General features: G+C 40.8%; 1 protein-coding gene across 17 annotated transcripts in view; it reads right to left on the bottom strand.

Moving 5' to 3' along the window:
- Positions 1-25,708, bottom strand: part of CADPS (calcium dependent secretion activator) — a 427,320-nt gene that overhangs the window by 223,824 nt on the left and 177,788 nt on the right. For all 17 annotated transcript variants that reach the window (XM_057507990.1, XM_057507963.1, XM_057507964.1 and 14 more), the window contains exons 4-6: positions 18,148-18,228; positions 5,268-5,501; positions 1,195-1,316 (exon numbers count right to left, since the gene is read on the bottom strand). In XM_057507990.1, coding sequence (XP_057363973.1) covers positions 1,195-1,316; positions 5,268-5,501; positions 18,148-18,228 — 437 coding nt within the window. The remainder of the gene's footprint in view (positions 1-1,194; positions 1,317-5,267; positions 5,502-18,147; positions 18,229-25,708) is intronic.

The following is a 25,708-nucleotide window of genomic DNA, read 5'->3' as shown; positions in this document are numbered from 1 at the left end:
CTGTGAAGGGTTACCCTTTTGAAGACCTTCTTATGAATTAACAACAATAAAAAAAGATGCTCATTAGTTTAGGCTGGCTTGATTGAGATAGAAAAGGAAGGGAGAGAGGTAGTGGGTACAGAGGGAAAAGAGCAGTGATCTCAGGAATTTTTGAGGCCTGATAGTCTATTGACCCAAATGAGTCAATCATCATCACTCCTGTAAATCCTCACAATTGATTCCTAACTGGTCTCCTGCATCAAGTCTGGCCCCTTGACTGCAGCCAGAATGATCTTTTCAAAACATACATCTAAGCATGCATCCCCAAGCTTCAGCATCTCCATGGGTTAGCAAGGCCCTTCGTGGTGCGGCCCCTTCCTGCCTCTTTGGCAAGCTTGTAGCATACTTTGGTCTCTGACCTTCAGCCCCAATGGCCTTCTTTTCATTTCTCTTGCCACAAGGCCTTTGCAAACCACAGGGCCTTTTCACAAGCTGATTCTGTCTTTCCCTTGCCATCTCTGTTGCTTAACTCTTACAATATCAGACCAAATGTTTTGTAACTCCTGAAGATGGGCAACTCTGACTCTGGTTTAGGTCCCCCTGCTATCTCCATTTAAAGCACTCCTCCTCAGCATTTATAACTATTTGTGATCATATATTCTTGTAATTATTTTCTGATCTCCCCACTCAACTGTAAGCTCTGTAGGACTACTACAGTGACTATTTTCTGTACCTTGTGTACACACAATGAGCATTTAATAAATATGTGTTGACCTAATGAATTAATGTATTGTACCTAATGTAACATACCTTCTTTGCTGATATATTCATAACTGTGTCACATAGGGAAAGATTTTGGAAAATAAAATTGCTTATATTGTAAAACTATTTAGCAAATATAATAGAAGAAATTTATATCAAACTTTTCTGCACATTATATCAAAGGATGGAAGTTGTGACTAAACTCTGTAAGATGAATATGTAAAGTCTTCAGAAAGGAGGCTGTTTGATTTCCTTCTATTCTCTGCTCTGAAGGAACCGGAATCTTTATTATGTTTGCCAAATAAAAATATAGTCAAGTCAAACTGTTTGAAACATAAACAAGGTATATGTCTACTACCTTCTGGGGAAACCACACCTTTAACTTTAGTTGGCCAAAACAGTGCCAATGAGAATAAGGTTCTGGAAGATGAACTGTGGAGAAACGTAACTCACGTTGGTTTAGAAGCCTCAGCCTGGTCAGTCTGTAGTTTCTCTCCTCCTTCTACCTCCATTGTGCAATATACAATGCGATTTGGAGCCAAGGATTTGAGGCCTTGGACCTCCATGATCACCACCTGAAAAGAGAGTCACACATAGTGGAGGTTATTGCTAAAGCCCATGAGCAACATTGCCCAAAGTAAAACACACAGATGAGAAGAAATCACCAAAAAGCCCAGCAGGTATTTGATAGCTCCTGTCAGGTTTCTACCAGCCCTGCTGGGACCAGTCTAACACGACGATGTAATTCTTCATAGTGTAACTTATTGCCTTCAGATGGCAAGACAAGGCCCACTAATTCAGATGCTCTCAGGGGCCAGGCAGATAATGTAAAATGGGCTACACTTTTCTGTGTTAAACACATAGGGTCATTGTTCATTTCCAAAAAGAAATAGGCTCTCTCTCTCTTTTTTTTAAAATAGAGACTAGCTTTTAATTTAGAACATGGCAGAGACATAGGCCCAGGAACTCATTTTTCTCTTTACAATAAGATAAGTGGCAAGGCAATGCTAAGATAAATGGTAAATGCCATTCAGCATTAGAGTCAAAGATGCAGTAGGGAGTAGTGGGGACAGTGACAAACTGGAGAGCACATGATCCATTTAAAGAGAGCAGCCGCTACTCAGTCACAGTCCGTTGTTGTTTTGTCTTTCCCCAGTGCACAGTTAGTTGCCAGACACTCTAATGTTTTCCTACAGAAAATAGAAATCTGAATCCAAATCAGAGTTAGAAATCTGCTTTTGAAATTTTTGAAAATAATCCAAAATGGGAGGAACAAAGTACACAAATTCTGTGCAGGCCAATTTTGTTGGGTCGAAACAAAACATGTCTGCAGCTGCATACTCTCTGTTCTAGACTGAGGAGAAAGGCTGGTGTTTTGATGGACCAAGATAGACCATTTAGAGTTCCTGGCACTCCCCACCACTACTCTTAAACTCCATTCAATCACCTGCTATTTCCATATTCAGTGGTAGGCACAGTCACTTATCAGAGAGAGGGGAGAGAGAAAGGGAAGAGTCACTGATTTAAAAATCTGAAACAAATGACCTCCATCGGAGATCTATAACAACCAAAGTATATAAAAAAATCACTCAACTGTATTCCAAAGGAAGTTAATGGTACTACACAGGAGAAGGATGTAGGTGTACAAAAAACACACTGCTTTAATGGGCTTGATTCAAGGAATACAGTGGGGTTGACACTGTACCAGGACTCACAAGTCAGTTTTGCTGCTTAATGAACATTCTAGTGATTCCCAAACTTGGTGTGAATCAGAATCACCTGGAGGGCTGTTAAACCAGACTTCAGGCTCTACCCCCAGAGTTTCTGATAAGAAGGTTGGAGGAGGAGCCCAAGACTTTTTCATTTTTAACAACTTCGCTGGTGGTGCTGATGACACAGGGGGCATACTTTGAGAACTACTGTACTACTCAGGTCATGTAGGACGAATGACTTAACCTTGAAGTCACTCCACTTTTCTTTCACACCTCCTGAGCCTCAGTTTCCTCATCTGCAAAGTGGGTATAATGATAGTGTGTCCTATACATCTCTGTGGCTGTTGTGAGGATCAAATGTGATGATCTGAGTAATGCAAAAAATTGGCTCTGGGAAGAATTATACAAATGAAAAGAAATGGGAGGTGCAGTAGAGAGAATATAGTTTTTGGAATTTAAAATATCTGAGTTCAAATCTTGAATTTGTATGTTCACCAGCAGTGTGATCATTTAAAAGTTTATCAACCTTTTTGAGGCTTTGTTTCCACATCTGCAAATGCCTCAGAAGATTGTTGTGATGATTCACTGAGTTAACAAAGGCAAAGTAGGCATAGTGGCATTTTACAAATTCCTATTGTTTTTCATCAGAACACTACCCTGCCAAAGGCCATGCCCCCCAGCACCCAGGACCTCAGTTTTCTTGCTGCAGTTGACTGTTTTCAGGTGCCCCTTCCAGCCATGCAATTCTATAATTACATAAAGTCTATCATCTACCAACCTGAAAATTCAGTCCCAGTCTGCCCTGATGAGATGACAGTTCTCTCTCTCCCTCTTCTTATCCTGTGCTCCCCAAAATGCATTCACAAATAGATACACAATGATTTTTGCTGGTAGTTTTAGTGTGATATGCAATTCAGTGTTGTAATTAAAAAGTATTTGGAGACCCTAGGGCATTTCATTCTGTACTTGTACTTACAAGTTAGTCTGTTTGAATAATGTACACATGGGAATATGGTTGGGGTCTTGCCCACATCTATATTTCAGATAATCAGCTGTATAATATTGAGTACTGACAAAGAATAGAAAATTACAGATCTAAAAGCTTTGTAAAAATCAATAAACTGCTTTTTTTGCCCTTGCTGTAGGAAGACAAGAGGCAGTAAGGAATAAATTGCCACCTCTAATTGGCAATAATCAAATTCAAAGACACCTTAGAAAAAGTGTTCAATACCTCAGGTGGCAGTACTAAAAAAGAAAAAAAGGAAGTTTCTGTGAAATTATACTGATGATTTTTTCACACACCAAGTGCTCTGTATTTAGTTGAACACTACCTCTTCCAGCTACCAAATACATGTTGACAACACTGTAATGTGACTATCTCGATCCAAACTGAGCCCAGTAAAACAAATTACCTGCAGTTAATTCACAGCAAGCTCTAATGATGTTCTAGAATATTAGTCTTTACAAATTTGAATTAAATCTACAGAAATTCGATCTATTCTCTTGTTTTTCTTTCCCAAATCCAGGGTCATCATAAAATCCTTGTGGGGTTTTGAGCTTTAGTATGTTATGAATGATTCTAAAACTTTGGACTATATAAGAAGTACCTGGTAGCTCATTAAAATGAGCTCATTAAATTCATTCCAGGGCTGCAATCCGCCTAGAGTGTCTTCTTTTTTTGACAATCTTATTGAGGCATATTTTATATTTATCATATGATATAATTAATATTTCAAATATGCAGTACCCTGATTTTAGTAGATTTACTAAGTTATGTGTCCATCATAATAAATTAGTTTTAGAACATTTTAATCTACCCCAATAAGATCCCTCATGTCCATTTCCACTCCAGTCCTGGGTGACATTAATCTGCTTTCTGCTTCTGGACATTTTCCCCTTCTGGACATTTCATATCAATGGAATCAAACAATATGCAGTCTCTTGTGTCTGGCTTCTTTCTCTAAACATAATGCTTTTGAGGTTCATCTAAAGGAACACATATAATTAGTTTGTTCCTTTTAATTGCTGAATAGTATTCCCTTGTATGGATATGCCACAGTTGTGTATCCATTCAACAGTTGATATACAATTTAGATTGTTTCCATTTTGGCTAGTATGAATAATGCTACTGTATACATGTGTAAGTATTTGTAGCGACATGTGTTTTCATTTCTCTTGAGTAGATATCTTTGCTGGAACACATAGTTGCTTTATGTTTAACTTCTCTATACTGACTGCACCATTTAAGTTCCCACCTCCTTGGGTCAGTAAGTCTGTGTGGTTCCAGGAATCTGTACCAAACCAGCTTCTTAGGTAATTCTGATGTAGCTAGATCTGATCCACTCTTTAAATTATATGCATTAACACAAATGTGGGTAGAAGTTACATAGAAATTTATTGAAATGTTGAGCATTCTGCCACAGCTTCGGCCTGAATGAGTTATTTTTTTGGGGTGATGAGATAAACTAATAAAGCTCCACCATAACAGAAGGCTCTCTACCGTGCAGCCAACAGGAGAGCTGATGGGAAAGAAAATTTATGGCTCACCATGAAATGATGCTAGTTTGCTAAAATAGGAAACTAATGCATGATTAAATTTAGTAGGTGGTTCTTAAGATGGCTTTTCCTTAAGAAAAGTATGGGCTCCTGGAGATGAGGAATCACTTACTATTTAGCTGACCTGTGCTTAGCAAGCTGTTATTTTCATACCTCCTCCTAGGGTGCAAAGAGGAAAACAAGCTGATTGCGGTGCATCTAATTACCCATGTCTTGCTTTCTATGCCAGGAAACTTTCAAGGGTTTAGGGCTTTTTACCTCCAAGGAGAAAGACAGCACAACATCCGACTTGGAGAGCTGGTTCTCACTCTCCTCGCCCATGTCGATGATGGAAGCATTGTGGCTGCGTTTGAGTTTCTGAAGCTTGAATTCGCCACCTTTGGACACTGGCATACTTTCCAAATTGGCCATCAGCAGGTTGACGGATGATTTCAGCTCCTCAATGTACATGTTTTCCATTTCTTTGGATACAAACTTGGGAAATTTGCGTTCCTTGTAAAGAAAAAGAAACATATGAGCAGAGGAGTAGAGAGAGAGAGACCTGATTTACATGGAAGGTTTTCATTTTGCAGCCCAGAGTTATGGCATCTAGCACTAGTGAGATTTCCCTAGATATTGTGGCACTGTGCCGGAGAAATGTTTAGCCTAGTTAAGTAGACAGCTTCCAGCCTTCTAGTTATTTACTGTCTCTAATAGGTAAGAAACAAATACACAAGCATAGTAAAGAAAAGAGTCAAATGTTTTATAATAATTTTATTTTTTTCCAAGTTTTCTTCAGTAAATTTGATTTGTGGAAAGAAAAATGAGGTGATATTTTTCAAATCTGGTTCTCATGGAAATGTTTTTTCTTTTTTAGCAAAATGTAGTCAGTTTTCAAGTTCAGAGACACACCCTATTTTTGGATATCTATAGAGATTTTCTCACATAATTCATTCAAAAGGAGCTCATTTGAGATGTTTCAAACATAGCCTATGGCTATTTCTAAAAAGAATAGTGACTCTTTTTGAGAAAAATTGAAAAAATTAATGAAGTGATGAAAAATGTGATTAATATTCTTTAGAAAAGAAGATAAAGCAATTTGGTATCAGAACTGACCTCTATTTTTTTTCCCTTCTTTGCCTATGAAGTTAGTTGACAACATGTTTTAGCTATGCTATTTGCTCCTCTATCCTGCTAGGAAACTTACCTGAAGCATGTTCTCCAGGTGCCTTGACTATATTTTAGATCAATCACTTTCTCACAGTCATTTCCAACAAGAAACATGAACTGACCCTCTCCAACCCTACTTCCTAACTGATTAGGTGAGAGGCAAGTCAAATCAGTTGGTTTTTTTTTTTTTTTTGCAAGTAATGGAAAGATCCAATTCCAACTGGCTTAAACAAAGAAAGGAATTTATTGGTTTGAAAATGTCCAAGAATAGAACCAGCTTTAGGCAAGAATATAATCAGAACTCAGATACTATATTGTAACAACTGAATTTTTCCTCCAAATGGTGGTTTGGGTACCTCTGGATTTGCTGCATGCTCAGTTTGGCTCCCCTTAATGTCACGAAAAGGTTGCTGAAGATCTGCACCTCACAACATGACATGTTATTTAAAGGAAGAGTAAATATCTTCTCTTGCAGTGCTAATGGAAGATGGAGAGTCTTTTTCCCCAGAATTCTCATCCAAAGTCTGACTTATACAAATCTTGGACAAATTTCTATGGCTACTGATATGTTGTGTTGAATTGCTTAGGCATGAGTTATTTCCTCCGTCCCTGTGGCTGAGGGTAGAACTCTGCATGGCTTACATGGACCATGATTTGGCTTGCCAATTCTGGGTGGCATAAAAAGAAAAAAAGATGTTTAGTACATGATCACCCAACCAACTAATTAAATTAAGTGGCCAGCAATCAACCAGATTTACTCTCTTGAGCAATTGAACTGAGAGATACTGAGATTACAATCAATAGTGCAGCTGAAACAGTAAGATCATGTAGCCTCATGGGTGGTTGCCATATTGGAACAGATGAAAGCAGAATGAGACACTTGGCAAAGAAGTGAGAAGGAAGAGGTAGAGAGATGGAGGGAGAAAGGGAGGAAGGCAGAGACTGAAGGAGGGAGGGAATAAGGGAGGAAGGGAAAACAAGAGGAGAAAGGTATCTAAAGTCAAGAAAGAAGCTTTGCCTTTTAATGGTTTTCTAATTCCCACAAGCCTAGCTATTCCTCCTGCAGTTGGTTCCTTGAGATTTTCTTATTTTCCTTTTTAATAATTCCCTCTACCTGCTAGTTAGCTAATTTTTTTTTCTTTCCTACCATTGATGCTTCACTGAGATTCACATAGTGGACCTTCTATACAGAGCTTGGAGGTACCCTTGTGCTATGTGAGTCTTCTTCCTGCCTGGGTGCTGTCTTAAGTGTTCCCCTCTCCCCCTGCCTCCCTAGGTAATTCTCAGCCACCTTGTCATGCTCCATGTTTCAGCCTCAACACTTTACTTTCCCTAAACAACATGTTTCTAAACAACTAATGGGTCAACAAATAAATCAGAGCGGAAATTTAAAAAAAAACTATCTTGAGACAATGAAAATGGAAACACAATGGTTCAAAATCTTTGGCAGGTAGCAAAAGCAGTTCTAAAGGGTAAGTTTAGAGCAATGCAGGTCCACCTCAGGTAACAAGAAAAGTCTCAAATAAACAACCTAGCTGTATACTTAAAGGAACTAGAAAAAGAAGAATAAAGAAAGCCCACAGTTAGTACAAGAAAGGAAATAATAAATAAATGAAATAGAAACTAAAAAAACACAATAGAAAAGACCAATGAAACTAAGAACTGGTTCTTTGAAAAGATAAACAAAACTGACAAACCTTTAGCCAGACTTACCAAGAAAACAAAAAAGAACTCAAATAAAATCTGAAATGAAAGAGTTAAAGTTACAACACAGACCACAGAAATACAAAGGATTAAAAAGACAACTATGAAGAATTATATAACAAAAAATTGGACAACTATAAGAAATGGATGGATTCTCAGAAACATGTAATCTTCTAAGACTGAATCAGGAAGAAACAACAAATCTGAACAGAGCAATTACTAGTTTTGAAATAGAATCAGTAATCCAAAAACTCCCAACAAACAAAAGTGTAGAACCACATGGCTTCATAGGTGAATTCTACCAAACATTAAAAGAAAAGTCAACACCAATTCTTTCCAACTATATGAAAATAAAGAAGAGGAAAGAAAACTTCCAGATTCATTCTATGTGGCCAGCATCACCCTGATACCAAAACCTGGCAGACACTACAAAAAAAAAAAAAAGGAAATTGTAGGCTAATATCCCTACCAGACAAATAGGCAAAAATTCTCAACAAAATATTAGTTAACTGACTTCAAAAATACATTAGAGGATTATTTACCAAGATCAAGGGGATTTATTCCAGGGATGCAAGGATGGTTTGATATCTGCAAATCAGTCCATGTGACACATCACATTAACAAAATAAAATATAGAAATCATGAGATCATCTCAACAACAACAAAATAATCCAATTAAAAAACGGGCACAGGATCTGAATAGACATTTTTCCAAAGAAGACATACAGATGGCCAACAGGCACATGAAAAGATAGTTCAACATCACTAATAATCAGGGAAATGCAAATCAAAAAAACAATTAAATATTACCTCACACCAGGCAGAATAGCTAGTATCGAAAAGACAAGAAATAATAAGTATTGGTGAGGGTGTGGAGAAAAGGGAACAGTCATGGCCTGTTGGTGGGAATGTAAATAGGTGGAGCGACTATGAAAACAGCATGGAGTTTCTTCAAAAATGAAGAATAGAAATATACAACTAAGAAACTCCACTTTTGGGAATTTACCTGAAAAAAACAAAATCACTAATTCAAAAAGATATATGCACCCCTCTGATAATTGCCACATTATTTACAATAGCCAAGATATGGAATCAACCTATGTGTTCACCAACAGATGAATGGATAAGGAAGATATGGCTCATTTATACAATAGAATTTTAATGAACCATAAAAAAGAATGCAATCTTGCCATTTGCAACGACATGACTGGACCTAGAGTATATTATGTTAAGTGAAATAAGTCAAACAGAAAAACAAATATCATATGATTTCACTTATATATGGAATTAAAAAATAAAACAAATGGACTCATAAACATGGAGAACAGACAGGTGGTTGCCACAGAGGATGGGGGTGGGGGATGGGCAAAATAGAGGTAAGGAATAAAAGCAACATTTATTTCCCAGTTCGGTCCCCCTATTGTACTTTCTTATAATACCTTAGCTCACCTTTACTTATTATAATTAATGGAACAATTGTAAATTTTTTTGTTGAATGCCTATCTTTCTTGCAGGACCATGCCTATCTTGATACCCCTGCTGAACTCTCATTGTTTAGAATAATGTTTGGTACATAGTAAGTATTCAGTGAGGTAAGTGACTAAATAGATGGCTTGTAAAAATGTCCATGTTAAATATCAATGTAGCTAAAACTCAGCTGTGAGAATGAAGTGGAGAGATGATGAATGCAGTTGTGGGAGAACACCAAGATTGTGCCTTTCCGTGTAAATGAGTATGGGGGTCTAAAATCTGCCCAGTAACTTTTGAGTACCAATTCTTTCTGGAACCTCTTAACATAATCACTTCTTGCTTTAAGTTTGGGCTCAGCCAGCTTCATGGTGCTTTCTAAGCACACTGGGTAAATGTGAGAGAAGCAGGATGGATGCCTCTGAAATAAGATGGTAAGTTGATGTGCTCAACTAGATCCAGTAATGATTCAAGGTAGGTCTTATTTGTTCAAAGCTTTTGCATAGTGGGCTTGCTTTTTATCATTCTTGGATTTAATCAGGGACAATTCTGAGCCTTAGAAACTTGGGTATCCTTTATGAAAAATGCCATGGAGATGTGAGGACTTGGCTCCTGGGTCACCACCATTTAGAAAACATTTATTGCTACCAGCACTGTATCTGGCACTGTGTTAGGCATGGGGAGTCCTATGAACAGATGTGGACAGTTCTCCTGGAGCTTACAACTAGTGGGGAGAAAGATCTGTAAGGCAGGATTAGGTAGATGCTGTAATGGAAGCATATGTGGTGTGAACTCTTCCTAAGATAATCAAACGTAGCTTTCCAGAGGAGGTGGTCCTTGGGCCAAGTCTGATGAATAAGGAGGAGTTTGCCACCAAGTTGAGTTGGCTGAGACAGGGGCACTGACTTCTCTTTTATTCTTTACATGGAAAATATGACAGGAAACGAAGAATCCAAGAAGGCCTCTGTAATTGTTTGTGGTCACAAGATACTTCTCCATCTCCTTTTGAACAAGACCCTTAAGAATGAAGGGAAGGTAGCTTAATTAATGGACATGGTCAAAGAGTGGTTCCCGTGACATCTTAAAGACAGCCGAGCAGCAAAGGTTGCATACTAACAGCTTGAAGGCCATTTTACAGACCTACCTCTTTCCTCCTTCTAGTGCGGACCAAACCTCATAACTACGTGGATTTTTTGGGGAGCTGGGTAAGTAAAATCTCTGAATTTTTACTGGCAGCTGTTGGCTTTGCAGTTGCCAAGGAAATGGAAAGAAAAAAGTCATGTTTGTGAACTGGGTTCTTTCCTGCCAATCAGCTGTGGGAAACTTACTACCAAATGTAGACCCCTTTATCACACCCATCTTTGGGACTCATTTAAGGTTTGTAACTCCACAGTCCTTAAGTTTGGAAGAAAACCCAGTGGTTACAGACAGTGCTACTCTGACCCAGAGTTAGCATCCAATAAAGTTTATGTAATAAGATATTGGAAAAATCCAAAGAATGATCACTCCTCCCAAAATTTAGACAGTTCTTAATGACATTATAAAAAGAAGCTCATAAAAACTGAAGTCTGCAAGGGACAACAAAGCCATTTTTCTGCCCTGAATACTTAAGCCTTGAGAAGAAATAGCATTTTGTCAGTCTAGGCTAAGGTTCTTGAGGGGAGTTTTTAGCAGCAGACCCATTACAAATACATTTCAAACCTGAAGTTGTGCCAAAATAAGGAAAATGTAGTCATCCATCTCAATTGCTACTTTTCTAAGAGTAAAAGTAAATTAGCCTTGACAAAAGGATTGTTTATTCATATTGTTTTATGAAAGACACAGTGCATGGGTGGGCAAAGTCTTCCAAAGAAAATCTCTGCTGGCCGTTGTTTTTTGTTTTGAGCTGATAACATTCCTCAATGGGATGGCCTCCCAAGGACAATTCCTTTCAGGGCTATTCATGCTCCGCCATAATGAGTGATTTTTGGAACATCTTGAAAAATAGTGTTTGAAAGTGCTATAGCTCTGTTAGCTATTTACATTTCTGTCTTTGCATTTTTACCATAGAAGATGGAGGGGTAAAAGCTGACAAAGTGTAAAAGCTGACAAGGGTACTGCCACTCAGGTAGAGGATCCTTTGACTCCAAAGGCTCAAATTGTACACAGGTGGACAATCAGAAGGAAGTAGGTGGAAGAAGGACACTTTCTAGGCACAGAGCTCACTGACATGTTGCACCAATTCAGTACAAGCTCCCCAACAGTTTCTGGACTCCCATTGTGGGTCAGATGGTATGACTGTCACTGGGGATGAAAGAGTCAGCTGAGAGGTCAGGGTATGGGGTGGGGATGCCGCCAGGAAGCGACCAAGTAGACACCATGTGACACATGAGATAACAAATGCGTGTGCAGAGTACAAAGGGGCACGAAAGAACCTTATCCAGTCCACATCACTGAAATAGACTTAACTCTGAATTTCAGTTTTACCGCTTACTAGTTGATAACTTTAGACAGGTTTCTTCACCCATCTGAATTTTAGTTTGCATATCTGAAGTCGGGATACTAAACCTCATAGAGTTATGGTGAAGAGTAAAAGATAACCAACATGAATACTTCTCGACCACTGACTATATATACACATATGAATACATATACACACATACTCATACCCATGTTCATATACATATAGCATATATACATACACACATACAGATATCCACATACAGCAGGTACCACACTACCACCACCACCATTGCTAATGGCAATACCAATAATCATGATGGTGACTATGGTAAAGATCATGATGCTATTGGCATTTATAAATGTTAACTGTATACTGGAAACTAAGCTAAGTACTTGACAGGCTTCACTTCACTGAACCCTTCCAATGACCCACTGAGGCAAGTGCTATTATTTATTCTTATTTTTCTGTAGGAGAATGAGGCATAGAAGTTAAATCAACAATTAGGAGAACTGAGTTTGAAACCTAGAGCTTATGTTCTTAGCTACCATATGGCAGGGCAGACCTATCTGGTCCCAAAGAACAACAGAGACAAGGTAATAACCCTGCGGGGCCCTCAGTGTGGTGCATCCAGGTATTACTGCATCTCACAATGTTCAGCGGAAGGCTGGTGACAACTGAGTTCTCCACTGCAGTGGCCGTTCCACTGTTACCAATCAACTCGGACTATGTGAGGGTGGGTGTAGGATGAAGTGTTGAGAAAGAAGGTCTCAGTAGTAATTTGTCAAAATCAGCATTACAGACATCTTTAAGTGGCTTTGTCTTACTTCCTCAGCTTTTATGAATTAAATGGACTTCCCCTCCCTTAAATGAACTTCAAAGCATCTCCTTGACATGTAGATTTTTCCTTGAACTCAGACTTCCCCGGATTCTTAGCTACCTGACAAGGGTCAGAATCAGAGAGATGCTCCCTGCACACATTCTTTCAGGCAAAAAGTTGAACTAAATTTCTACTTTACGCCTGCACACTGCTACCTCCTGAAGCAAGGCGGGTACCTGGTACAATAGAATTAATTTGTAAGCTGGGGGATAGTATCATTCTCTAGAAAAGGATTCCATTTTTATCTGATATTTGGCAATGTATGGAAGAGAACTTTTCCATTAAGGAAATATGTAGTTATTATTTCTCTCTTGGGAGCATATTTTCATCACTGTTTTCAACAAGACCATGGTGTGAAGTGGTAATTTTGCTCTGCAAAGAATTCTAGAGGTTTAAATGGCAACTACACATTTAAATGATAGGTTGAAAAACCAATGGTGTTTCACTACCAGACCTCTTCCACTAACACTACACAAGCTGTATTATTTGTCTTACATAATCAGACCAAGAATTTTGGAATTTTTACCCCTAAATGTGGCCAAAAGAACTGGCAAATATCACAGCATCACTAATGCCACAATCTGCCTGTTTAAGCTCCAATGTCAACTTCTGATCACATAATTTAAATAACTTAGACTTAATTTCTGGATAAAATTTGGGGACATTTTAATATCAATATGAGAGGATTTTGGAAAATGTTTGAACAGGGATTAAGAAGTCTTTTCTACCAGATTAAAAAAAAAGGATCCAGCTCTCTCCATGGACCTTTTAAGGCACCCGCCTGATGTTCACAGTGAGGGTTCATGCCGTCATCTCCATTGGATGCCCTGACCTGTGAGATGTGGTGTGACTGAACTGATAGATGACCACGTAGGGGTGTGCATAGAGGAGAACCGCCTCGTGCTTGCCTCCCTTCTCTCCCAGCAAGAAATAACAAACACATGCCTTTCATAAGTGTGCGATGATGGGAATACTGTCGGCAGAACCAACAGAAGCCTTATAACCGCTTTTTTGGATTCCAAGGAAATCAAAGTAGAAAGGATTCAGAATTTTAAGAGCCAATTCTATCTGATGCTGTTACTTGAAATGGCCTCTGGATTAAATGCATCAGGGAGAGAGGACCTGGGGGCAGTCTGTCATCTGGCGTAACTTTCTGCCTGTCACCTGACTGCTCCGGAGAGAGAGCACAACGCTTGGAATGAGAGCCCTCAGCTTGTTACCTAATAGCCAAGTAAACATATCACTTAAACTCTTGGATGTGGCCAACCTGGGAAGAACTCCTGTGACTCCAGGAGTTTTTATTAAAGGCCTAAAAGGCAGTGTATGTGAAACTGCACTGCCAGTGCCTGACACATTTATTAAAGGCCTGATTAGCTGAGAGAGGTCAGGATGAGGTAAGATGAAGGCTGGGTGAAGGGCACGTTGGTCCTTGCATTGGGGTGATGGGGAAAATAAGGGCCTGTACTTGGGAAGGCATTTATACATACGGATTCAGAGTGCAGATTCTGGTCATTGAGTGACCTTGGTCAAGTCCTCTAAAGTCTCTGCTTTAGCCTCCCCTATGGAATGGGGATAACGGTTGCACCTTTCTCACAAGGTTGCTGGAGGGTTGGAGAGGTTATCAAATGTAAAATACTTAGAAGAGAGCCGGTCACAGAGCAAACACCATGTAAGTGACAGTTATTAATTTGGGGCACATCTTGGGTATCTCTCAGTTGATAATGACCACCCTACCCACAGCCTACCTCTTAGTTGCCACCTTCCACCTTATTGATGTACCTCCAACCTCCATGGATTCAGTGAGACCCTCACTTCCTTTCCAAAGTGGATCGGCTGATTGCTCCAGGGGTTGGCCCTTGAACCAAGTTGGACCAATCAGGAGCCTGACTCTTGAAATTGTGAATTTGAAGTAGGGTGTAAGAAAGAGGGAAAGGAAAGGTAGGGAGAAATATTTGGTAGAGAGGTTGACTGACTCAATGATTTCTTTTTGTCCATACTGGAAACATGTAGAGCTGTGGAGCAGATGGGTTTCCCAGCTGAGAGGCAAAGGAAGCTGGTTTGCATACAAAGAAAGAATAATGAATGATACACACAGAGTCAAGAGAGTACAGAAAGTTCTGACCACCTGGCAGTTCCTGGTCCCAGGTCCTTCCTGGATTTTGGCTACATCTTGCCTGTGGGCTCTGAGTGACACTCCTTGATCCCTGGACTCAATCCCTCTTATGCCTAAATTTCCCTGAGTGGTGCTCTAACTTGCAATCAAAATGCTCTTCCCATCTTTTAATTCATAGAACAGAGTGAATTATGTTTGATGGCTAACATCTATATCCAGGAATTTCTGCTTACGATATTTACAGGAGCTGATGTTCAGCCATATGGGTCTAATTGTACACCCTGACTAAAATTCACCGATGATGGAAATAGAAAAGTCACGGCATGCTACAAGAAGATAAGCAGAAGGGCTTTGCTTCAGTATCTCTTTATGAACTTCAATGTCTTGACCTTCAGTATTGGAGGTCTTGATATTTCATTTAATTTTTGGTGGATAAGATATTTTTTCAATTTTCCTCATTATTAGCTAAGCTGGTTTAGGTGAAGAGAGAATTTATTTTTCTTAGAATCCAACTAAATTGAAAGTAAAAGCAGTTACTGGCTAAGGCTCAAGAATAAGTGGATCCAGGGTCTTGAACATCCTGAGAATTTCAGGCTGTTTCCTGTCTCTGTCTCTCTGCATGTTGGCTGCATTCTTCTGTTCTTCTCCCTACATGGAAGAATGGAACATGGCTGCAGACATTTTTCTAGCACCGGGCATGTTGGCCCTCAGTCCACAGGTCCCAGGGAAGGGATTTGGTCTAGTTGCATTGGGCACCCAATTCTGGACCAATCATTTGTGGCTAGGCAGGCTGGGAACTGTGACTGGTTCTGCTTGGGTGAAGAGCTCACTTCCAGGACCAACTAGCTATGATTAGGGGACCAATGGTATGAATGAATGTTGCAGAAGACAGTCAGTTTCTAGGAGAACTGGAAATAGTAGTGGGCAGACTCTTTCATAGAAATCCTCCATACCCTAAATGTTTGGGAGAATCCTCATATGGTTTGGAATTATTCTCCAGTCTGTAAATAACAGCCAAAATTCAATTGAATTGCCTATTTCATTGTTCAAGAAAGTCTAGTTCTAAGTTCTTGGCAATTTCCTGCTTGGTATCAGTGTGCCTGGTGGTCTTTTAAAAATTAAATTTAGCCTACACTAGTTTCTTAAATTTCCATTTTAACTCTCAAAGTAAACTAAACAACTGAAATAAAGGTGCCATGAGCTTGTTTTTGAATTGTGTGTCTGTGTGTGAGATATTCTTTAAGTGGGATGAATACTCATTACCTGCAGATGCAACAGTTACCTAATGGCAGGCAGTGGGTCAAATGACCTCCATTTTCTGAATAATCTTCTGAGGAGACACTGAGTTTTCAGAAGTAAATTCTAAAGCCTTATTGATGTTTACTCTCACATAAGCAGGGTTTTCAAATGTAAGAGCCTTTTACACTACCTTTGGCCAAATCCATAACTGCATACTATTTTTAGCCACCACACTGATTCTTCTATAAACTTTAAAGGTGTCCAAAAAGAAGATATAAAACATTTCAATAAAACTGCTTGATCGCAAATGGAAATGTTCGTGCTTCTTGGAATCGCTCTTCTGTTTCACCCTCAGTAGGATTCCTTCCCATATGTCCAAGTCCTGAGCCACTTCTGTCCATAAAGAGGAAGGCTGAATGCCAAGCTCTGCTCTGAGCCCATCCTCCCTGCCATCTCCCACAGCCCCTTCCTCTCATAGGCCTGTGGCTACTGGAGGAACCAGTAGGAGCCTATGATTTAAAATTCTGAAATTTTGTTCTTCATGGATTTTTGATTTAATTATGATTTAAAAATATTGCATTAAATATTATTTATTTTGGTTACTGCATTTTTGGCCCCCTACTTTTAAATTTTGCACCTGAGTTAATGCCTCATCCTGGTCCGTGCCCTGATATTTAAACAGACTTGAGTTAAGGATCCAATGTAGCCTCTTAACTAGTGCCTATCAATCTCAGTGTAGATTTCCCCACCTCTAAAACAAGACGAAAACTGAATGGAACCTCACAGAGCTGTTCTGAGGGCAATGGGATGGTACATGTAAAGCATTTAGCATACTTGCCACAGAGTCAGCACTCAATAAGTACAACTAGCATTACTACCATTAATAATGAACACAAATGGCAGTGAGGGCGATAATAGTACATAATACTTAGGCTCACATTCATCAACAATAAGACATAATCCCAACCCCAGGGAAATCCTATGTACTGGGAGACTCAGACATGTAAACAAATAGTCACCACCCAATGAACTGTTATCCTAAAGGTTTATATGTGGTATGAAGAAAGTACAGAAGTGGGGAGAACCAGCTAAACTCTTACATAAGGGGTTTTGAGTACAAAAGCTGAGTAGGAGAGTTTGCTAAATGGAGGAGAAAAGAAAGATTATTCTAGGTTGAAATGCCAATGGGCACCAAGTCAATAAGCCTGGGAAAGGCCTAGACTATTTGGAGGGAGGCATTCTCTGCAGCTGAAATGGGGACTTCTGGTGGGAAAGTTGTCTGAAGTGAGGTAATAAGGAAGGGTATGGTGTATGGATTAAGAGCCCTGAATATCATTCAGAAGAGGTTGGATTTTGTTTTGGGAACAACGGGGGATTCTACTGGAGGGTTTCAAGGCTCTGTTTTGAGATGTTCATATGTGGCATTTACAATAGCAACTGTGTGAAGGATGAACAGGAGATGAGGAGGGTGTTAACCCAGGAACACCCATTTGGAGGCTATTATAAGACCCAGGCACTGAAGATGAGGGCCTGAGTCAAAGCACTAGCACTGCCGCTGTAAAGCATTGAAGAGATCTGACCCACATTTAGGAGGCAGTCAATGAGCTCGGGGCTGACTGAGAGGGGGGCGTCATAGGGAAGAAGGAGAAACTGGGAGTTGGGCATGGCAAGGAGGTTCCACCCACAGTAGCTGCATGGAGAATACATGAAAAGGAATAAATGTAGGGATGCATATATGGTAGGAGGGAGAAGACAAGGAGCTAGATTTTGAACACATTTAACTTGAAATGCAGGGGTTATCCAAATGGAAATGCTCAAAATACAGTTGGAAATAAGTCTGGGACTCAGAAGAACGGTGAGACTGGGACTGGAGTGGTTGCAGCAACTCTGTCTTGGTGCAATGAGGACAGTGTTTGCACAGCAGTCATACAAAGGAGGAGATGGTAATATCATTCTTAGAAATGTGTGGAACTGCAGTATAGGTTGAAGCACAGGAAAACTAGAGAGTTGCCAGTCAGGGTGATTGTCCTCATCTTCCTTCCTCTCGGCTTCTCTGCTTTTTCCTTTCATGGACCTTAATAAGCAGCGTGTTTCCTGTGTGGGACTTTGGCCTGGTCCCCCAGCAATGTCCCCCAAGTTTCCTTACCCTGGCTATGTGGTCTGCCATTTGGAGACGTCCATCCAGCTCTCGTCTGATCTGGGCTGCTTGCTCATCTGGATTGTCCAGCTGCATGAAAGCACAAACAGGGAGACTTACGTCTGGGTCACAAAAGCCAATAAACTCATGACTTTCCATTTTAATGTCCTACTTGGTTCCCCCATGGACACACTGAAAGTTAGGAATCTTGTACCAGACACATCTAGTTTGAGTGAAATTTTAAGTTAAATCCTTCTAGGAAGAGTGTGATGTGGTAGGCAGCTGCTAGGAATGACATTTGCATGAACTTGTACAAGATCACTTCTAAAGTGCTAGGCAGCAGTGCTTCTAATGAAGGCAGGGCACCGCACCTCTGTCTGTGGCGCACTGAGGACAGTTTTAACCCAGCAGTCATACAAGGAAGGAGATGGTAAGAGAACTCCTAGAAATGTATGGAGCAGACCTGGGGCACATCCACAGGGCCCACATGGCATATATCTTGCTGCTCTCCCACCCCTGGACCATGGAAGATTAATCAATCCCTGAATTTCTTCTGACTGAGCCTGACACATTCTCAGCTAGGACCCCAGATGGCCACTACCACTCAGTTGGTTTTGGTATCTAAGCTGAAATCTATCCTTGCCTTCCCTGATGGGTAGAGCTATTAGGATATAAGGATCAGAGCACCCAAGCATAAACAACCTGGACAATTCCGTAACTTCTCTGGTTTCAATTTTTCCATCTATAGAATGAAGGGGTTGGTTATATAATCTCCATTCCTTTTATATCATCCTATGAATCTATTAAAGATATTGGCAAACATTTCTGGAAAGGGCCATATAATTAATATGTTAGGCTTTGAAGGCCATAAGATCTCTGTTGCGTTGACTGAACTCTCCCATTGAAATGTGAAACAACCACAGACAATATGTAAATGAATGAGCACTGCTGTGTTCTAGTAAAATTTTATGTCTACAAAGGTGGCAGACCAAAGTTTCTGACCCTTGCTCTATGGACTGAAGTTCTCTCTTTATTTCTAAGCAAGCCTTGTACTATCTTTCAAACTGTAATTTAGTCTGCTTTGTTCAGTAATTTATGATTTATTTTATTCACAGATACTCATGATTTATTTTATTCACAGAAAAGTTTAATAAGCAGGGAACAGTGGCATTCAAATATGAGGGGCTCTATTCTTTTTAAGTACATATTAACCCACAACAAAAAATAGCTTAAGAGGTATGTGAGTTTTCTAAGTCCTTTTCTTTTAAAGGCCATTTGTATTCAGAAATTTAGAACAACAAAATAGCTTTAAAAAAGTGTCACCTATGCTATGAAATGGTATAGAAAGTAAGTTATTTCTAGTATGACACAAACAAGAACACTAGAAAATGTATGGTCAAAACTGTTGAAGCATCATGAATCTTCTTCTTTGGTTTATTTTTCAGAACATAAAAATTCATCTGACTTCTTGTTATGCATTTTTATCACCCTGTTCAATTAAGGAGTTGCTTTACTTTCTCCTTTTCACAGTTTTGAGGAGTGGGACTATGTCCTCAGTCACAAAGGCTGATTTGCAACTTTTGGCCATATATTATCCTAAGGCAGCATTTTCCAAAGGGTGCTCTGCTGAACAGCCACTTTACTAGATACTTCAGAAGAAAGGGTTCCAGAAAGGCTCAGATAAGTTTGGGAAAGACTGTAGCAAAATGCAAAGTCTCTGAGAAGTTCTGCAGTAAGGAAATCTGTTAGACTTTGACCAACTCAACTATTCTTTAACTTAAACTTAAATGTTTATTGTTTGTATAATGCCCAGAGAACATGAAAATCCTCCTCTAAGTAAATAGAGAGCCACCCAAAAGCATCACACTGCTGAACAACAGCACTGTGACCACCGCCTGCCAATAGGCACATGTGGGAAACAAGGCATCCTGAGTGTTTTTAAGCTCTAGTAAGCTGTTTTTGTTCTTTTCCCTTGGAAATCCAATATTTCTTCAGATCCAGGTGCAAATCCACTGGGAACATGCAGAAATGTCTTGTTCAAAATACATACATAAATGAAACATCTGACTACTTCACTGAGAAGCAGCATAGTGACTTGGCCAGGGGCTAAAGTTGGGAATTCTGCCAGAAGGTATGGTGTTCACAGAGGTTAAAACTGAAAGGAGAAAACATAGCCCAATAGAACCACTGCCTTACTAAGTCTGCAGAAGCCGGTGAGTTCTCCTATTGGCCTCACTGAATGCCACTAGAAACAGCAAAGAATTTGGGCAACAACATGAGAAGGCTAGGTCTACACTAAGCTCCATCCATGAATTTGTTGGTTTACTCATTTACTCATTCATACATTGAATTTTTATGGAACATCTGGCTATGCCAAGACACTGGAATACAGAAAGGAATAAGACCAGCCTGGTGCCTGCCTCCATGAAGCTTAAATCTAGTGAGAAGAGGGATAGTTTTTTGAATAACTTGGGCACAGAAGAGCAGGGATTAGCATTTATTGTTGCCTATATCAAGCCCAGGCACCTTATGACCTCTCCTAAAAGGTACCAAGAAACAGGGTCTATTCTTCCAAGAAAAGGATGCTGAGGTCAGGAAATGCTTCTCTCTTCTGAACATTTGTAATGCAAATAGCATAATAAGATTCTGAGAAATGTTAGAGTAAATAAGCTTATTTAACTGCATTTGACTTTGTTTTACAAAATTATTTCACTGAAAATAAATGTTTTTACAGCGACCAGTTTGGGAAATCCCACATGTGAAACAATGCTAGGAGGTAGGTAGCATCATTACCCCCATTTTACAGATAAGGAAACTGAGTCTCAGTGAAGTTCAGGAATGAGCCGCAGTCCCCACAGGTGAAGTGGCCCAAGCCATTTGAAATGGAGTCTGCCCTGCCGCCAACTGGAGCCCTTTTGCTCTGCATTATGCTGTCTTCCTTCCTGAGTGTCTTGTTTGGTTTTCTGATTGTCCTTGACAACTAACTAACTCAGTGCCTTCACATTGCTTCTTGTACTAATGGGTCAGTTTAACACAAAGAGTCACCGGTGAGGGGCAGAGAAAGTCTACCTTCTGTCACCTGTCATGACTGGTTGATTTCTGCTGGGGAGGCTATAGCCATGCCAGAACCCTCCCAAAGAAATGATAACAAGGGACACATCCTTATCCTGGCTCTGCCATTATAGTAACTGTGTGACCTCAGGCAAGGTACTTAACCTCTCTGTGCTTTAGGTCTCTTCATCTGAAAAATCAGGATTATAACTACCTAAAGCTGTCATGAGGCTTCGCTGAAACAATGACTATGAAGGGCTTAGCCCAGTTCTGGCACGTCAAACCCTCAGGAAATGGTGGCTACTCTTTGTGTTACTAGAGCAGCCCATGCTGGTATATTTCTGATATGGGCCACAATGGGGCATCAAAGATTCAGAAGAGAATGAGCCGGGTGGGACAGCTTCTCTCCCTGGTGTGGATGTGGGGTCTTCCTCTGACTGTGCACCAGAAAGGAAGGTGATCAAGGGGTCCCATCTCCTGACAAATCTCCCTGGCTTCTCAGTGTCTCTCACTTTCTCCAGGGTCAAATCCCTTCCCTCTGTTAGACTTTCATTAGCAGGAGTGACCAGGCAGACACAGCTGTCTGACAGCTAATGATCTGGAGGGAAGATGAAAACGGAAATGTACCCAAAGCACCCTAAAATAGCCTGGCATGATAGAGGAGGCCATCCTCAATCAAAGAGCTTGACAGCCCCACTGTACAAAATCCAAAAATATAAAGAGAAATCAAGTAATTACCTTTTCAAGTGCTGGAAAGAAAAAGCCAGAGAGTGAGCTTCCATGGCAACGAGGTCCTGTTTACTGCACTGGTCTTTTCCACTGAGGAAAGGCAAGATCAGCTGGTGAACCAGGCCAAGGGCAAACCTTTCCCATTGACAGCTCATTAGGGTTAAAATATGTACATGTGCATGAAGGCTCTTTACCTAATTAGACAAATAATCTTCCTACTAGCAGAGGTCAAGCAGAGGCAGTGTGGTTGTTGTGATGTGCCAGCCAAGCAAAGGGAACCATTTATCTGGGCTTTTCTTTTAAAATGACAGAGAACTGAGCTCAGCACTGCCTAAGTGTCACCTAGACAGGTGTCACCTAGGCTATCAGTTCAAGCCAGTCCTGAGGCTTGGGATTCTCTCCAGCTCACGGCTGTGCCCTTGAGTCAATGCAGAGATAAGGTCTCAGCCCAGCGTCACTGAGAATCTGGCAGTGAGGAGTCTGTGCCCAGCCATCCCATCCCCTGGTTGCATAACTTTGTCAAGCTTCTTAACCTCTCTTAGCCTCAGTTTCCTCAACTGCAAAGCGGGGATCACTTTCATCTTGCATGGCTATGCAGAGGACTAAATAAGACAATGTGTGGTGCTTTAAAGGCAGTCAGGCCAACTTGGGTCCACATCTTGGCTTTGCAATTTCCTTACTCAAAGGGATAGAACAAGTGACTGAAACTTTCTGAGCCTCAGTTTCCTCATTTTTCAAAGTGAGATAAGATACCTAACCCAGTATGTTGTTAGAAGGATTGATTAAGTTGGCATATGTGCAAAGCCCTTCACATGGTGTGGGCACAGAGTGGGTCCTACAGTTTCTACAATTAGCCCTGTTTTAGGGTGGGGACTCATCAGACATTAACTTACCTCCCTGCCCTTTGTGGTTAATGAAAAACCAGATACAGGGATGGGGGTGCCCTGGAATGGACATGGGGAGCCTGGTCCTTGATTTGCCTTTAGCTGGGGGAACTTGGGCTGAAGCCATGACCTCCATAATCCCTTGACCTGAGAAATGACAAGCCCTAGCTATTATGTTCCAGGAGTCTCTGAAAAGCTGAGATGTGCACTTGTCAAAGTTAGCTTTGGAAAACATTGGTCCTGCAGGCCCTCTATGAGGAAGACTTCTGTGGCCTAATAGAGCCTGCCCCCTCTCCTTCCCTCCTGGAGGGCCGCAAGGCACGTCAGTGAGAAGTCTTAAACCAAGACAACCCTGCACGGCCCGACATTTCCCAAACTTATCTGACCATGTATGATCCACAGAAACACCCAACAATACATTTTGGGATATGCTCACCTAGGCAATTTTCTGTGCACTTTATTTTCTCATGTCTGTGGACAAAAATTTTTTTGGAAGGGGAGGGTGGGAGTAACCCCATTATGCAAATGGGTCTGTCTTTTCATTATAAAAAATCCACCTGCGACTGCGCTGGCTGACCTCTGGGGTGATGGGAAAATCATCACGGGGCCCAGGCGTGCAGTCTCCTCATCAGCCTCAGAGGCCCCGGAGGATCAGCCTTGACTGTGTCCTCGGAGACACTCTTGGAAGCACGGGCTTCCTCTAGGGCCGCCTGAATCCTCCAGTGCTCGCGCATCACAGTGATAGGGCTGTGAGTCCCACTCTGGACTCTTCCAAGGCCATCATGGTTACTGCCTCAAGGCTGCCTTCAGTCAAGTAAAGAGCAGACGTGATTCAAATACACAGAAAACTTAAACTGAAATAAGCAGATTACTTTATGCATTATTTGAATACTTTTTCTACTTTCTGGGGGAATCTGTGATTTCCAGCCTTAGAGCAAGTGAACCAATGTCAGTCTCAGCGGTACAATGAAAATGATCCAGAACTGTGCCTGGAAGGACCTTTAGAGATGATGTAGTAACTTCAGGCCTAAGGGTAAGCCCTGCTGAGCTTTGCAGCCTATCGGACACCACATCCCCCCTCAGTACATTCCACCGAGACCCTCGCTAAGGCCTTTGGAAGGGTTTGCTTCCTCCTGCTGCCAGGTCTTTGTATGAGCTGTTCACCACCTCTGGGGCACTTCGCCTTGTCTTTCCCTCGACTGGAAACTGCTTCTTGTCTGTCATCCTTCAGGTTTGCAGCAAACTCTTCTCTTACCCCTCCAGACCTCCTGAGTGTCCCTGTCATAGGCCCTATGCATGTCTCCTTTATTAGCATTTATCATCACTGTACTATCACATTCATCATACCATTATTTGACATTCACCCACTAGACTGTAACCTTTACAAGGGCAGGGGTATGAATTTACTCACCTTTGCATCCTTGGCACCCAGCAGTCACTTTCAGCCATCTAAGCAGCTATTAGTGCCTGGTATTCCACTCCCTGCACACTTCATCTCACATTAATTCTGATGTTAATGACACTTAAAGTGGCAGAATAGGTTCCCCCCACTCACCCAACTTTCAGGTAGGAAACCAAGCTGCAAGATTAAGTAGTTTGCTAGGAGTTTCAGAGACAGTTGGCCCTGCACAGAAGTGATAACTCTTAGAAAACAGAGTGTGGACTCTAGAATAAGAAAATCTTAAGATCAAACCCTACCTGTCACATACTCACTGTGTGGCCAGGCCAAGGCACCTAACCTTTCTGAGGGTCTAAAGCTGTAGCTCTAATATACTACTCTCAGCAGACTATGGTAATGATCATAACAGATATTTTCACACGGCAGGGGGCTGACACCTTGTGGGTTTATTATTACTTCTATTATTATTACCAGGGACAAATCTGATGCAGTATGTGGACTTGCATTCAATGTGAGTCTTTACTGGGGCTCTATTCCAGGGCTATTTGTAGAGAAAACATTGAGTTTGATGTCCCATGCACATTAAAGTACATTTTATTTTTATAAATATCGTCCAAGGACAAACCACCTCATTTGTTGAAGAGTTAAAGTAGATCATTAGTGCCTTTCTTTACCATGCCTTATTTCCTCCCCAGAAGACCTTTAAGAGGTCACAATTTCCACTCTGAAGGACATACTTCTCCTTGATTGCAAAATGCAAGGTTTAACTCCCAGAGTTTGCTGGCCAAAGAGAACATCCACTGCATTTGAGTCCCCAGTTTTATGTATTTGCTGGTTTCTGGCAATGGAACACAGAGTTCCAAATGCAATAATTCTTGAGCAAGCAGCAAATAAGTATACAAAAACACCCAAACAGAAACCCAATCCATCCTTTTGTGATCCTTCAGTGCTCAGTCAGCCTGTCTCTATTCCCACCCCATCCTGGCATGACCTCCTCATTCCTTTCCACTCTTTCAAAACTGACATATCATCTAGGGTCTGGTTTCAGTCCCACTTTCCCAGGGAAATTACTCCCTTAGTTACTCCAGCCATGAATCAACTTGCTTTCCTAGGCATCACTGGCCAGTCTAGCATCTAAAGTTCTATGTGTCACATGTTTCAGACTTCCTTTCCCTGCTACAACAGCTGTAGGGCATAGTGGCCTTAGACCCAGGAAGTGGAAACTAATCTGAGTTTAAATCTTGGCTTTGTCACTTACCAGCTCTGTGACATTGCATAATACACTGAACTCTGTCTGTGGCCTCATCTACAGAGTGGGAGTCCTAACAGTTACAGTGCCATCAGCAGAGACTTGTGATGAGAATGAAAGATGATGGTACTCATAAAGCATTTAGCATGAAGCCTCGAATATGATGTGAGGTCATAAAGTCAAGGCTATAATGGAGTACTATCGAGGCCAGAGACTGTAGTTTTATCCAGCATGAGGGACACAGCTGTGTTTTTTATG

Source organism: Manis pentadactyla, chromosome 1 (genome assembly GCF_030020395.1).
Source record: "Manis pentadactyla isolate mManPen7 chromosome 1, mManPen7.hap1, whole genome shotgun sequence".
In the NCBI taxonomy this organism is placed as follows: Eukaryota; Metazoa; Chordata; class Mammalia; order Pholidota; family Manidae; genus Manis; species Manis pentadactyla.
The sequence above is the reverse complement of the archived record's forward strand: the minus strand, read 5'-3'. Positions and strand labels throughout refer to the sequence as shown.